This window comes from Fusarium odoratissimum (assembly GCF_000260195.1).
Source record: "Fusarium odoratissimum NRRL 54006 unplaced genomic scaffold supercont1.11, whole genome shotgun sequence".
Lineage (NCBI taxonomy): Eukaryota > Fungi > Ascomycota > Sordariomycetes > Hypocreales > Nectriaceae > Fusarium > Fusarium odoratissimum.
In genome coordinates this window covers 724,560-739,479 of record NW_022158697.1, presented here as the reverse complement: position 1 = coordinate 739,479, position 14,920 = coordinate 724,560, and the positions used below count along the sequence as shown (strand labels likewise).

Sequence of the window (14,920 nt, the reverse complement as noted above, 5' to 3'; positions counted from 1 at the left end):
CAGAATATCACCACTTGCTGTAACAACTTTTTTAATTTTTTACATTACAGTACCTACCTTAGACTAGAGCATCATGACTACGGATAATTGTTTTCCTACTGCACACCCCATTGGGTCCCAGATCTACTCCTAGCTCTGCAGTTGCGGATGGAAGTACCTTTTCCCTCAGAGGTACAAGACTGTTTGAAATTGGCGCTATTCCGTACTGTCATCGATTTTCACTAGAGCTGCCCGCTGCTGAGGGGAAGTTGAAGCCCGGCATGAGGGGGGGGGGGGGGGGGGTCAGACAGAAACACGTCGTGAGGAGATCAGACCTACGGTAAGGCGCGGTCGGTACTGTAGCAATGCGTAACTCTAGGTAGGGAACGGGGCAGAAGCTACAGGGAAGATAGAGAGAGACGGGACCTGCCCTGGGCCTAAGCTCCCTAATCCCTAACTCGTCCAGTCCACTATCCACTGGTGACGCCACTACAAACAACCCGAGCTAAGCTAACCTCACCTTACACTCTGTTTCTCACACACACTATTCCTCCCACGCCCACACGCACGCACGCAACCTAGTAACCCATGCAACAAACGCATAGGACGATACTGCCACTCAATCGCACTCACCGTTCGCCGCATCCCGAAAACCATAGTCCAACGAGCATGTTCCAAAATGCGGATCCCCGTGCAGCCGAAGTGGCCTCTCCCTTTGGCCCTTGTTCGTTGATTCACCTCGTCCCCTAGGCTTGGTCAGAATCGAGTCGAGTCCAGAATAGAGACTCTTGTCTGATCTGCTCTGATCTCTCACATCTCTGCTCTCACACCCTTCAACACCAAGAATCTCACTCCCTCTCCCCCGCGACCGCCAAGATGAGGCTTGAGTTTCTACACCCAGACGCCTATCCTTGCCCTGTTGGCCCATCATACCATACGCTTTAGGCCCGAGTACTATCCATACGTACCATACCATACCAGAGCAGACCATACCACATAGATCAGTCCCTTCACTCTGGATCACCCGTCCAACATCTATATAAACTCTGCTCCCATCGGTCTCAAGTCGTTTCTTTCTTCTCCATCCTCATCCAGATCATCAATCAACTCTTCAACACTCTCAACAACTCTTCAGTCTTCACGACAACCTTTCGATACCCTTCCAACCAAACAGCCAACCAACCACTCCAACAATCAAAATGGCCGCTCCCCAGATTCCCGAGAAGCAGTGGGCTCAGGTTTTCGAGAAGACCGCCGGTCGTATGTCATCCTATCTCCTACAATCTACAACCCCAATTGCCTCTTCTACCTCTTGATATCATTGATATCATATACAACCCCAGGTTCTCTACCGAGTCCCACCCATCCACAGCTCCCCCACCATCCATTCGCCTAACAATTCGATCATTGTCGAGTCTTGTATACTAACCCACTCTCCCAGCTATCGAGTACAAGCAGATTCCCGTCCAGAAGCCCGGTCCCGATGAGGTCCTCGTCAACGTCAAGTTCTCCGGTGTCTGCCACACTGATCTCCACGCTTGGCAGGGTGACTGGCCCCTCGATACCAAGCTGCCTCTTGTCGGTGGCCACGAGGGTGCTGGTGTTGTCGTTGCCCGCGGCGACCTTGTCAAGGATGTCAAGATTGGCGAGAAGGTCGGTATCAAGTGGCTCAACGGTTCTTGCCTGAGCTGCTCTTACTGCCAGAACGCCGATGAGTCTCTCTGCGCCGAGGCTCTCCTCTCCGGTTACACCGTCGACGGATCTTTCCAGCAGTACGCCATTGCCAAGGCTATCCACGTTGCTCGCATTCCTGAGGAGTGCGACCTCGAGTCCATCTCCCCCATTCTCTGCGCCGGTATCACCGTCTACAAGGGTCTTAAGGAGTCCGGTGTCAAGGCCGGTCAATCCATTGCCATCGTCGGTGCTGGTGGTGGTCTCGGTTCCATCGCTGTCCAATACTGCAAGGCCATGGGTATCCACGCCATTGCCATCGATGGTGGTGAGGAGAAGGGAAAGCTCACCAAGGAGCTCGGAGCTACTGCTTATGTCGACTTTACCACAACCAAGAACCTTGTCGCTGATGTCAAGGCTACCACCTCCGATGGTCTCGGACCTCACGCTGCTCTCCTCGTCGCTACCAACGAGAAGCCCTTCCAACAGGCTACCCAGTACATCCGCTCTCGCGGTACTGTCGTCTGCATTGGTCTCCCCGCCAATGCTCAGTTCTCTGCTCCCGTCTTCGACACAGTTGTTCGTATGATCTCCATCAAGGGATCTTACGTCGGCAACCGTGCTGATACCGCTGAGGCCATTGACTTCTTCCGCCGCGGTCTCATCAAGGTCCCCTTCAAGACTGTCGGTCTCTCTGAGCTCAACGAGGTCTACAAGCTCATGAAGGCTGGCCAAATTGTCGGTCGCTACGTCGTCGACACCAGCCGATAAGCGCGCGGCTGTCGCTTGGGCAGTGCGCCAAAAAGCAAAAGCACGCCCCAAAAGAGATAGACAGGGCTACCCATCGCGCAAAGGGGTTTACCCTCTAAAGAGGAGTTCAGGCGGGAGTTGATTTGGGTTTTCTGGCGGGTGTTGTCGAAGTAGCCAGATGGATGATCTTGGTTACACTTTGTGTATAGCCCTAGTTTATGAGTTTTATGATTTCCCTTAGCATCAAATAACAGAACGAACATTTCGATCAACAATGGTTTCCAAGCGACATCTTTCACTCTGCACATTGATATGAATAATACAGCACTCTTCAGTAAACTCTTCCAATGACGAGGAGCAACGATTTCCCCCATGCTACCTTGCATCAATGTCTGCTTGCTATTCGAGTTCGACTTAAGCCCTATTGTACATAGTCTATAAAGGGATGAATATTGCTCGAGATAATAAAACCCCCAATTTTCTACCATGATCCTCTATTTGAGAAGAACTCTTCAAATTATAGTGAGTCCCTTCGAAAAACGTGCTTAATAATCCTGTAAAGTTCTCTGAGCTGTTGTGGTTATGATCGAGTCTCACCTGGTCTCCATGTATCACAACAGATGAACTTACATGGACAGCTGATTTCGAACATGCTTAACCAGCTTGCAGATGAAATATCATATTGATAATAACACATACTTCCACGGAGCCATTCCCACGGAGTTCATCCAAACGCCTAATGGCCAAGTAGTCTCATCGTGACTAACACCGTATCGTCTACCAGGAGATGGGATAATATCATGTATGAAAATATCACCATGACGGGGGTCGATTTACCCCTCCATCCACTACAAATCTGATGCAACCCTCTCTGCAAGAACCCCTGCCAGCCACCAAGCCACTTCTAGAACATCATCAACCGTCCAGAAACAAATAATCAGACCACTGCTTATGAAGAGCATCTAGAGCGTCTAAGCGTATCTTTTACGAACTGCTCGTTTTCTTGGCTGCAGAAGTTCTTTCTTGCCTGGAACGTCAATGGCAGGGAATAATTGAATTTGTGAATTATGATATGAGAGACTGGACGACGCCTATATTTGACTTCCCGGCATGCCGGAGTTCAACGCATCATACATTCAACGATTAGAGTATAACGTTGGTACGTATCAGAGCGGGGAAAAGAGTTATGTTTTTGGAAATATGAATTTTAAAACGACTAATGTAACTCTTCAACACGTGCCGCCATCTCGTCTCTTCTCGTCTCGCCATCTCTTGTCTCCCACTCGTAGTTGCTTCGCTTTAGGCATAATTGTCAATTGAGATTTTTGCGCCATGAGCGCCTCTTCATTGCACTCCACAGTAGACGCCCACTATTCTCTCCTGCGTACTCCAAGAATATCTCTTTCTAGGAAGCTTGCTGTTGATCCGGGGAGTCAATTGAAGAGTGATTCTTGATCGTCTATATCGTAAATCAAGAGCCACCGGGTCCACCAAGCAGAGCAAATCTTCGCACAATGCTGGGTCCATATTCTTGGTACTGTGATGTTGTTAGTCATGGTCCCTATACAGTATACATTTCGTCTTACCTCGGCCTTGGTATGGCAGTATGATCGGAACTCAGGGGTTTGACCAAGGAGACTGCCTCCGAACCAAGGACCGTGTCGCTGTCGCTTATGAGTGATAACGGACACGTCCAGACCACCACTACGAGCACCACCACTGCGGACCTCGCTGGCTCGAATTCTGGCATCTACAAGCTGCTTAATGTCTCGCTGTAATCGGCGACCGAAATCCTTGTACAATGTGCTTCCACCAGAAAGAACAATGTTCTTGTAAAGACCTCGTCGGACGTCGATAGGCGATTGCTGAATGACACCGTCGACAACCACGGGCAGAGGAGTCAAGAAGTCGGAGCTGTAAATCTCGGGGTTGAAGAAGATCTCGGGGGCGAGGAAGCGCTCGTAACCGACATCAACGGTAACCTGTCGGCCATTGGGGTGCGAAACAACGTGCTGAGCGAATCGAGTGCGATCCCGGTCATACTTGCTGAACTCCTTGACAATATCGGGACACACGTAACAGTACTCCTCCTTGATTTCCTGAGCCGTCTTGAGCGAAGAATCGGGCTCGCCTCGGTCTCGTAGAAGGGACTGAACGAAGTAGGTGATATCTCGACCGGCAATGGGAATTGACTTGATAGAAGATCCAATGACATAACCCTCGGCAACAGGAATGACGTGGGTAACACCATCACCGGAATCAATGACCGTACCAGTCAAAGAACGATCCTGGACCTTTGAAGATGTCCAAGAAGCAGCAAGAGCAAGAACGGCCTGGACGGCAATGTACATTCCAGCGCAGTTGAAGGACTCGAAGAAGATCTCGGCGGTATTCTCACGGTTCTCGGGCGGGTTCAGAGGCTATCTATATTAGTTTGATGTTTGACGTCGTTCGGGGCGCAAGATGCTCACGGGCTCGGTAAGGAGGAAGTAATGGTCCTCAGGCTCGACGCGTAGATACTTGAAGATGGAGTTTGACCAGAATCGTTCCATGTGGTCCTAAAGGCGGTCAATTATAGGTCATGTCGGATTCGTCGGCAAGCATACCCAATTCTCTATTTGACCGTGTCGGATCGGATAATGAAGACCATATCCTAAACTTGTCAGCTGAATTCAACGAATTGGAGCTCATATGGCTGCCTACCAGGTCCTCCAGAAGCTGCTATCGCCTCATCGCCAATAAAGAAGTCGAGATCCTCGGTACCTCGCTTTCCGCTCAGATGGCCTCCAGCTCCAGCACCTCCCGTAAGAAAAGATGGCTTGTTCGCAACAGCCGGTCGTCCAGAACCAGAACCACCAGCTCCGCCAGTTGGCCCCTTTGTCGCAATCGCGGTCGGGAAGACGAATGAGGGAGAATCGTTACCGGCGAAACCTAGATTGGAGCATCAGCATGAAGCTCAAGAGTACATGATAGCCTCAGAGGCGTATTCCGTCGTTACAGACCTAGCTTGGAGAAACCCGTGCCGCTGTGAGCTGAGGTTAGCTGTCGTCGTCAGTGCGGGGGCTGGGATAAGTGAGACGTACTTGTCCATGACAACGGCGGGAGTTTGGTTAGCCATGATGGGCGAGAGTGCGTGGTGAAGCGCACAGCTGCAAGAGAGAAGATGGAGAAGAGGAGGAAACAACTGCCGCGTGTGAGGAATTGCAATGTGCGGCGATGATGGTGGTCGTTAGGAGAGGATTACGTTACGTGCCTTGTAAAGCTCCCAGCTCGAATGGAGGTGAGGCTTGAACTGCGGCTGTGCTGTGCCCCGCCGTTGAGTGGGACATGGCACTGAATGGCTGGAGATGTGGGCCTAGTTGTTGCGATAACCGGGGGGTGAAGGCCTCAGTGACAAAATTATAGACACAATTGGCGAGTTCAACAAAAAGAGTTATATGTCGAAGTTTGACAAATCAATTGTATCTAGTATCTAATAATGCAATGTCTGTCTATCAGTTCTCAGAAGTCAACCCGAGCTCGATAAATCTCCCAAGTGCTTCCTTTGACTTGGTCTCTGTCTCAGCTTGGAGTTTAGATGTCTCAAGTGAGTTGTAATTATAGTTGATGTGCGACGTCATTTCTAGGCCCTCTTTGACGAGAGAGAACAGGCAACTGTATTTCTTCAATGTCGCTTCCCTATTGAACGCTCGTCTTGAGGCTTGTGAGGCTTCTTGAATGTTAGGTTTTTTCATAGATTCATAGATCTATAGATCAGAGATGCCTTCAAATGGTTAAACTCGTAGCAATTATACGTGACCAATAATGAGGTGGTGACTGGAGATTCGAGATTGTATAAGGTATGTTTTCCACCTGACGATTGCTGCTTCTCGTCTAACACAACGAGTCTATCAAGCAAGGAGTGACTGATCAAACCTCAACCCAACAGCTCCTTTAGTTCTTTCCTTATCTATAGAGTGCTTTGCCTTTCCTTCAAGGCTCGGGTCTGCCCAAAACTGCATCATTGTTCAATCTCCAACCTTTTCTCCTAAAGCATTGAACCTCAATCAACATCACTTCCGGGGCATCTCCACGCCCGCTTTTCTTTTCTTTTCTTTTCTTTTCTTCTCTCACAACTACCAACACCATCTCAATACTCTTGTAATAATAGACACTCGCTACCTCATGACTTCTCTCGAGGATGTCAGACAGTCTCGATGATGATACCTCCTTCAGCTCAGGATCCACCCCTTACGGAACCGATGGCGCTTTCGATCGGGTGATGAAAGTGGCACACAGAACCAAAGCAGTGCCTGCTATCTTTATCCACGCCGGGGCTGGGTTTCATAGTCATCAAAATGAGCACATACACCTCCAGGCCTGTGTTGCGTGAGATACTCTCCAATGACCCCTACCCCCTGGGCTTTTGAGCTAACAGCTACAGTGCGGTTGAGATGGGTATGAGATTCCTCAGAGCCGGTGCCAGCGCAACTGAGGCCGTCGAAGCAGCTCTCAGAATCCTCGAGGATAAAGAAATCACCAACGCTGGATACGGCTCCAATCTTTCCATAGATGGTGTTGTAGAATGTGATGCCACCGTAGTGGATCATCTTGGCCGCAGCGGCGCCTGTGGTGCTGTCCCCAGTACGTTTCTACTGCTCAAGGCAAGTAAACCTGCTGACAATATCACAGATATTCGAAACCCGATATCCTTGGCCAAGCTCGTTCTAGATATGAGCAATAAACCATTGAGCCTGAGACGGGTTGCACCAAACGCTCTTGTCGGAGAGGGCGCCAGGGCTTTCGCAGAGGAGCATGGTCTAATGATATATCCCAATGAGTACATGGTTTCGAAGAATGCTAGAGACCGTTTTCTGCGTTGGCAGGAAGATTTGAAGCGAGCCGAGTCGAAGGGTCAAGAGCCCAAAGCTTTGCCTGAAACTGTTGATACAACCGCAACATGTCCCCCATGCCAGTACGATACAGCATCGCCGACAAAGCCACATTCATCTCTTCCGCGGGATCAACGGGCTGCTATTATTGCCGGTACTTGGAACGAGGGACAGCCTGACTCTCCTTTCGCTGGCACACCGATCCAAGATGCGCCGTCGCCAGATCAACCAACATCCACAAGCTACTTCCGAGCCACAAGCACCTCTCCTCCAACAGTCGGCCGTTCTTCATTTACCCGAAGTCCTCAGGAGGGAGCGACACAGACGTATGCTGGTGTTGTGAGCGGTGCCCAGGGTGTATTGTCCTCCCCATTTCGACCTAGTCTATCTCGAAAGTCCAATTCTTTAGCCGAGGATTTTAAACCTGTCTTGCCGGAGAACGCATCAATCCGCCATAAGCACCATGCACATGCCTCAAATAAGGCCGACAATACATCACCGCGAACTCCTACTGGGAACAGGGGCAGTGGCCCTGATCGCCAAAGCTCCTCAGGTCCTCGTGGGGCTAAGCGACCTCTCAGTCCAGATGAAAAGTCGCAGCCTCATTCAAGAGCTGTACACGACCGCTTTCATTTCGGGTCTGTTAACGAGGATATAATTACGGACACTATTGGTGCCATTGCGATCGATGATCGAGGCCAAATTGCTGCTGGCTCATCTTCAGGTGGTATCGGAATGAAGCATCGAGGCCGCTTGGGACCAGCTGCTCTTGTGGGAGTCGGCACAGCCGTTGTTCCCTGCGACGACGAAGACGAAGATCAGGTTGCTGTTGCTGCAGTCACGAGCGGTACAGGAGAGCATATGGCTACTACCATGGCCTCCCAGCGGTGTGCGGAGAGGATTTACCATGGCACAAGACGTGGAAAAGGAGGTGCCAACATTCAGGACGACGATGAAGATGCCATCATGGAGTCTTTCATTGCTGAGGACTTCATGAAGCATCCCGGTGTCAAGAACTGCCACTCAGCAGGTGCCATTGGTGTCATGGTGGTCAAGAAAACGCCGTCAGGCTACTATTTCTACTTTGCCCACAACACAGATTCCTTCGCCCTCGCTTCGATGGGAGGTTCGGAAAGACAGCCCGTCTGCACGATGTCTAGACTTTCTGATGGCGCCAAAATCGCCAAGGGTGGACGTAAGGTCAGGTTTGAGTAAGGTGCACCATTGTCTGAGATTAGCATAGGATTGACGATACTGATGTGAACTGAGCTTCTGCTCAAGCTGTTGAATGGTTGTGCTATTCGCACCTAGAAGTGCAATTGTCGATTAGAATTCTCTTATGCATTAGACTCAAGTGATAGCCTTTAGATCATAACCCTACGCCCGCTGTTTATTCTGGTCACTTCAATATTGATGTCTACAGACCTTTGGAGTTTAGAGAAGTATGCGTTGACTGTAGCATTATCTGCAATAAGTGCCATGCCTGGCTAGTTTCCTTAACGCCGTGAGACTATATGTACATTGGTCATCAAGGGTATATCCCGTTCTTCACCCCCGTTCTTCAAGCGATTTGCTGGATCATCAAGGGCGGGGTGTCCCTGTCGCACTCCCTGTCTCTTCCCGTGAACCGCCTCCATTGACGATCTTGCGCTTCTTTTTCTTCTTCCTTGGTACAACAGCGGGTTTCGCTCCATAGTTACCCAGAGATAGTTTGGTGCCACACGTGAAACACTCCGAGTTCTCTGGCGTCTCACAGAAGATGCTCAGGCAGATTGAGCAGACGAAGCCTGTGTCCACAACTCGGCCGTGACAGAAACAGGCGGCGCGGAAATCAACGGTGTCGTGTGTTGGGGCAATTAGAGCTTCACGAGCTTCTGTGTCCGCGATAAGACCGAACATGAGGTAGTTCAGTAGTCCTTGGGGATGTGTAGCAGCGAGGTATGTGCCACCGGTGTTGTAGCAAGCCTGTTGTAGGAAAGTTGGCTCGCCAGTAAGAGAGAGAGTATCGATGGCGACTTGGGTATGGCCAGCTGCGAAGACAGCGTTCATGGTAGGAATGTATTGCGAGGGTTCTGAATCGGACACAGAAATGACTAGGATTCGACCTCGAACAGTTGGGGGGGCTGTATTCGACGAGCCTTTGTGGCTGTCCTCGAGATTGGCCGTAGGCGCACAAAGAGCCTGCGCAGCTTTATTGATATGACATAGCGCCAGTGTCAAGGCCCCAGAGATTTGTGTCGTCGTCGCAGAGAGGTCCTCCTCCTTTGTCTGATCCATGAGTTTTCGAATCGCAGCCAAAACAGCAGCTTCAATCTGTGCAAACTGCGGAAACTTGTTTGCCGAGGTTTGTGTTTGCGTTTGCGAAGCATCATTCATGGCAACATCGCCAGAGGCGTCGCGTGAGGGTTTGGGAGGTGTTGGGTAGAGCCATTCTGCGCGATCAACGTGGGCGGCGATAAGAGCAACTTGGTTTGCGTTGCTGAAAGCGAGATGGGCGTTGACGAAAACGAGAATGTTTGCGATGGCACGCGATAAGGGCAGAACATTGTTGAGCGATGCCCAGGCTCGAGGGTTCGTGTCGAGGACGATGGTGAGGAGGGAGGGAGTTTCTTCGCGGGTGCCGACCTCGTAGTGCTCTGAAACATCGACGGCGTCCATTTTGAGAAAGGTGACGCTGCGAAGATGTTGGTTGGGAGGCGGCTACGAGGCCTTAAGCGTGGTTGAGCTGCCTTGGTGGCCTTACTTGAGGACTGAGGCTGCGATAGCCTGAGGCTGTCCTGGGCTGTCGCAAGTTGTTGGATTCAAGACAGAGTTAAGAAGGCGAACGGGTACGAGCGTTGCATTTATCGCACGATCAGTTGATATCCAAAAACGCCAAAATAATAACGCCAAACCCAATTCCAGCAATGATTAAAAGAGCCTTGTTTTTTTTGGGATATTCTTCAACGCGGCTATCATAGATGGAAGAGAAAATCTGATTGTTGGTTAGACGTCATCCACAGTCATGATGGAATATGAGCGCGGCTGCTGGCACCAATAGGCCCCTACAGCAAACCCCCTAGCTCAGCTCTTCAAACGCCTGGCCACGTGATGACCAACTAAAACGCATTAAGCGTCAGTGATCTTTGATCTAACGTTAGTGGCTCAAGCCCAGTCTCAAGAGCTCTCTTGTGGTAGGTTGAGGTCGTGGTGGAGGCCGTGACGGGTCTTCTTGCCTTGTGCGCGTTACGATTTACATCACAAGTTCCAGTTTCGGCCTCTCACTTTTATTCCCTTAACTAGCACCTTAAAAACAGAACAAGAGCTGGCTTCTTACTTACTACTACCTTGCTTACTTTCTCTCTCACCTACACATTCAATCAATATTCCATGGCAGAACCTACAGAAGCTCCATCTCAGGCGCCTCCAGCCCAGTCGCTGGAGGACCAGACCCTTATCGTATTTGCGCGCCTCATGGAAGGTGGACAGGAAGATAACGAGACATGCCGCGACCTCGATGAACTGACTAAGCTACTCAACGATGACTATGAAGCCCGTCAGAAGGACAAGTCCCGTGAGACTATTTGCAAGGTTATCGATGGCGACTGTGTCGACACCGTTTTGTGCTATCTTGATATGAGACAGCCTGAGATAGTACGCGGCCACGCCACTCTCGCAACATCCGCATATCTCAAAGCCGCCGGCGATGACGGTTCAAAGAAGCTCTCGACTTTCTTCTTTGACCGTGTGCGAAGGGGAACTTATGATGATTACATTGTTGCCTTTTGTGTCGCCGCTGCGACATTTCCCATTGTTCCCGATCTCACTGCCGAGCTGTTTCTCAACGAAGATTTCCTACCCAGCCTCGGCACACTTATGCGACGAAAATGGAAGAGCCGTAAGGTTGAGACGGCCTGCTTGGAGATGCTCAACGCTGCTTGCATGAACTCACTGTGCCGCGAGGCTATCAACAAGTACTGCATCGAGTGGCTTGAGGAGATCGTCGACCAAGACCTTAGTGAGGCTGTTCGTAGCATGAACGCGGACCCAAACCTTCAAAGCGATGGAGGCTCCATTTCAATGAGGCGGCACTCTGAACAGGTTCAGTATCTTGCCGCAGTAATCTTGGCCAAGCTGAGGGTGAGATAAGATGCCTATGAGCTCTGTATTATCACTGACTGACCCAGCTTTCAAGGCAGTTCCCGCTAAACCAGCACCCGGTGATAACAAGTCTCGAATCGAGCCTGCAGTCACTAGTATCGAAGATCTCTCTGGAATGTTCACTAAGATGATACTGAGAGATGAAGATCACGGACGAAAGCACTCTATCGAAGGTCTCGCATACGCCTCCCTTCAACCTAAAGTCAAGGAGTCTATTGTCAGCAACCCGGAGTTGCTCCAGAAGTTGGTTAAGACTCTTAGCGAAGCCCAGCCAAGATCACCAACTACTTATGGAGCTTTAAGCATCTTTGTCAATTTGACGAAATACCTGCCCACCCTGACCGAAGAAGAAAAGAAGATGAACCAGCTCAAGGCATATGCCAATGCTGCCGGAAAGCTTGGCGGGCCCGACCCCCTTAATGACGACGAGCATGTCGCAAAGCGATGCAAGCTGGTGTTTGATGCAGGTATCACACCGGTCCTTGTCACCCACAGTAAGAATGGCTCGCCCGCTTCTCTGGGACTGGTTATCTCCATTATTTTCTCCCTTTCCGTCGACAGGACTCTCCGTGGTAAGCTCGCTCAGCAAGGAGCGGTCAAGCTTCTCCTGGTATCATGGATGTCCCTGCCTCAAACTGAAGCTGCTTCACGTCGTCTTGCAGCACAAGCCCTGGCCCGCATCTTGATCAGCACAAACCCTGCACTAGTCTTTGGTGGCAACCGTGACACCCCCATCATTGCTGCTGTCAGACCGCTTGTCTCTATCATCCCACCCGACCCTGCTGCTCAGACACGGGACCTGCTGCCTTCCTTCGAGGCACTTATGGCCTTGACCAACCTCGCGTCGATGGATGACGATGCGACCAGACGCAGTATCATTAATACTGCATGGAACCAGATCGAGGAACAGATGCTGGCTTCCAACACTCTTGTCTCCAAGGCTGCTGTCGAGCTTGTTTGTAATCTGGTGCAGCAACCGGAGGCTATCGCACTCTATGCTGAAGAGACTTCCAAGGCCCGTAATCGCCTTAACGTCCTCCTTGCCCTTGCTGATGCCCCTGATGCTGGAACCCGAAGTGCAGCTGGTGGTGCTTTAGCTTCACTCACCAACTTTGAGGGTGTCATCCGGGGCATTATTAACCGAGACCGCGGTGTGAAAGTTATCCTCGGAATGTGCGTCGATGACAGCGAGGATATCCGTCATCGTGGAGTCTTTGTGGTACACAACTTGGTCACTGCAGAGGGCGAGGTCGGTGAGCTCGCACGAGAGAAGGTCAAGAGCGAGGGTGGAGTTGAAACTCTTACAGAATGTGCTAAGAAGAGTCGAAGCAATGACGTTGTCGAACTGACAGTTCAGGCCCTAAAGACTCTGTTAGGAGATCAATCATGAATGAAGAATGACGAAGAACATATACATTGTGGTAAAGGTGGCGCAGATCAGCATTTTTCAGGTTGGGGAATGAGGCAGCGGGTTTCCAAGTTTACAATGATTATGACTATGGCAATGGCAATGAGATCTATCATGTTTTTCTTTGACCCAACCCAAGCAAACGCCGTGTACTTTTATTTTATGCCGTGGTATCGACCCTGTTGAGAATAGCAACGCCCTCTACATGACCTGTCTGAGGAAAGAAATCAAATCCTCGAAGACTCTCAATCTCGTATCTCTCGCCCTCTCCTTCACCACGCACGAGCACACCGACATCTCTGGCCTGTGTATGCACGTTACAGCTGACATACAGAACTCGTCGAGGACCGAATTTTCGTAGCTGGTTTAAGAAGTCTGCATCGCAGCCCTTACGAGGAGGATCAAGAACCACAACGGTCTCGTCACGGTTGTAGGTAACGCTCTTGAATAGTTCACCAGCATCAGCGGCGATGAACTTGCAGCGATCCTCTCCCATACCGTTGAGGGCGGCGTTGCGACTTGCGTAGGCGATGGAGTCAGCTGCAATGTCGATACCGATAGAGTGCTGGAAGAGCGAGGCGAGAGTAACAGTGAAGAGACCAGAGCCTGAGTAGGCGTCGATTAGATACTTGATGTCCATGCCCGTGCCGGCGGGAGGGAGAATGTTGTCTCGGACGTAGCCGGTAAAGGAGGGAAGAATGGAGTTGTTGTTCTGGAAGAAGGAGCCAGCTGGGTTGGTGAAGGTGTAAGGGCCGATGTATTCTGTTGTGGTGGCCTTGGAGTCGGTGATGCAAGACTTGATATCAACCGTATCTTCATTCTCAACGCGGACGGTATAGGGCTCTGCCTCACCCTCGAGCTCTTCACTGTCCTTGGGGACTCGCTTCGTGTTCTCTCGGAGAAGAATCGTAGCACCACGCTGATAGTTGGCAAACTCTTTCTGCATGCGCTCACGCTCTCGTGTCATACCCAGACGCACAGCATTGGTACCAATAGGGCAATCCTCAATATCCAAAACCTTTCGACGACCTTTTTGCATGAATCCAATATCAGGGCACTTCTCGAAGGGAATCCTAGGGTTCTTTCCTCTCTTGCTAGGACGGAATCCAGGGGGTCCATCAAAGTGAGGCGTGAGCTTGGTGCGGTAGTTGTACTGCAGAGGACTGCCCATTGTATCCTGGACAGCGGGGACGATGTTGGGGTCGAGGTTTGAGAAGTTCTTGAAGGCCTTTTCGACAATGCGCTTCTTGAGTTTGAGTTGCTCGGGGTATTCGAGCATTTGAAATTGGCAGCCGCCGCATGAGGCGAAGTACTTGCAGCTGATCCGGGCGTCGTCGCGAAGAGGAGATGGCTTTGTGATGGAGACGAAGTCGGCGAGGGTTTGGGTGTCACGGCGAAGATGACGGAAGACCTTGACCTTTGCAGTGTCGCCAGGGACTGTGAAAGATACAACATAAACCTGATTTGAACCAGGCTTCATACCAAGGCCGTCACCTGTAGACGAAAGCTCCAAAATCTCAACTTCTGTCTCAGTGCCTTCCTCTGGGAGAACTTCTGGGCCGTACTCTGTTCCCTCACCATACTCAACAGCTCGCTCTTTAAGAAGGGCCTGAATATCGTACTTGAGGACTTCCTCAGATGAACCCTCCGTGATGTTCTTTTCCCTCTTCGTCTTCTTCTGCTTCCATTGGCGATTATTCTGCTGGTTTGGCCGCTTGTTAACTTGTTGAGCGTTGCCGTTTACTTGTGAGTTGCCGTTTGGCACAGCTTCTGCTTGTGCGCTCGCCATGACTGTGAAGGGACGGAAATTGTACAGGCGGGGTTTGATGAATGTGGCCGAATTTGGGAGTCTCAGACGCCTCATGAACGAACAATTCGGTGGATTCAACTGTTCTGTGAGAGGTGTGAGATTTTGGGAGGAGATTGTGAATGTTTGAGATGTTGATATTGACAAAGATTTCTTAAAGATGGGAATGAGACGAAGAAATGTTTCTTGCAGAGGCCCCACTTGGAATTCGGGGACGGTGGGGCCGTAGTTGTCTGCTTTTTTAAGCAGGATCTGATTGGTTGATTACCGAAGAGCATGTAACTCGTATCTTTC

The 14,920-nt window shown here is 50.5% G+C and overlaps 6 protein-coding genes across 18 annotated transcripts; 3 read left to right on the top strand and 3 right to left on the bottom strand.

Annotated features, from left to right (window-relative positions):
* Window positions 1-48: 48 nt before the first annotated feature.
* Window positions 49-3,422, top strand: FOIG_07712 (alcohol dehydrogenase 1). Its single transcript, XM_031207368.1, has 2 exons — window positions 49-1,239; window positions 1,421-3,422. The coding sequence occupies exons 1-2, from the start codon at window positions 1,179-1,181 to the stop codon at window positions 2,419-2,421; spliced, it is 1,062 nt and encodes a 353-aa protein (XP_031062901.1). The 5' UTR covers window positions 49-1,178; the 3' UTR covers window positions 2,422-3,422.
* A 17-nt stretch (window positions 3,423-3,439) lies between these two features.
* On the bottom strand, window positions 3,440-5,843 carry FOIG_07711 (actin-like protein 3). Of its 13 annotated transcripts, XM_031207356.1 has the most exons (7): window positions 5,484-5,843; window positions 5,403-5,425; window positions 5,104-5,331; window positions 5,007-5,053; window positions 4,872-4,958; window positions 3,987-4,820; window positions 3,440-3,937 (listed from the first exon to the last, which is right to left on the bottom strand). In XM_031207356.1, exons 1-7 carry the CDS (start codon window positions 5,516-5,518, stop codon window positions 3,872-3,874), a joined length of 1,320 nt encoding a protein of 439 aa, XP_031062889.1. In that variant the 5' UTR covers window positions 5,519-5,843; the 3' UTR covers window positions 3,440-3,871. The 13 variants fall into 13 exon arrangements, with proteins under 13 accessions (XP_031062889.1, XP_031062897.1, XP_031062898.1 ...); XM_031207355.1 differs by having other exon boundaries at window positions 3,552-4,820; window positions 5,484-5,833; XM_031207367.1 differs by having other exon boundaries at window positions 5,104-5,843.
* Window positions 5,844-6,419: 576 nt separating this feature from the next.
* Window positions 6,420-8,720, top strand: FOIG_07710 (uncharacterized protein). Its single transcript, XM_031207354.1, has 3 exons — window positions 6,420-6,768; window positions 6,824-7,023; window positions 7,072-8,720. Exons 1-3 carry the CDS (start codon window positions 6,581-6,583, stop codon window positions 8,484-8,486), a joined length of 1,803 nt encoding a protein of 600 aa, XP_031062887.1. The 5' UTR covers window positions 6,420-6,580; the 3' UTR covers window positions 8,487-8,720.
* Window positions 8,607-10,285, bottom strand: FOIG_07709 (transcription initiation factor TFIIH subunit 3). Its single transcript, XM_031207353.1, has one exon. The coding sequence runs from the start codon at window positions 9,927-9,929 to the stop codon at window positions 8,853-8,855; it is 1,077 nt and encodes a 358-aa protein (XP_031062886.1). The 5' UTR covers window positions 9,930-10,285; the 3' UTR covers window positions 8,607-8,852.
* Window positions 10,286-10,335: 50 nt separating this feature from the next.
* FOIG_07708 (uncharacterized protein) lies at window positions 10,336-14,814 on the top strand. Its single transcript, XM_031207352.1, has 2 exons — window positions 10,336-11,390; window positions 11,446-14,814. The coding sequence occupies exons 1-2, from the start codon at window positions 10,641-10,643 to the stop codon at window positions 12,799-12,801; spliced, it is 2,106 nt and encodes a 701-aa protein (XP_031062885.1). The 5' UTR covers window positions 10,336-10,640; the 3' UTR covers window positions 12,802-14,814.
* FOIG_07707 (uncharacterized protein) lies at window positions 12,864-14,837 on the bottom strand. Its single transcript, XM_031207351.1, has one exon. It carries the CDS (start codon window positions 14,681-14,683, stop codon window positions 12,980-12,982), a length of 1,704 nt encoding a protein of 567 aa, XP_031062884.1. The 5' UTR covers window positions 14,684-14,837; the 3' UTR covers window positions 12,864-12,979.
* Between the last annotated feature and the right edge of the window lie 83 nt (window positions 14,838-14,920).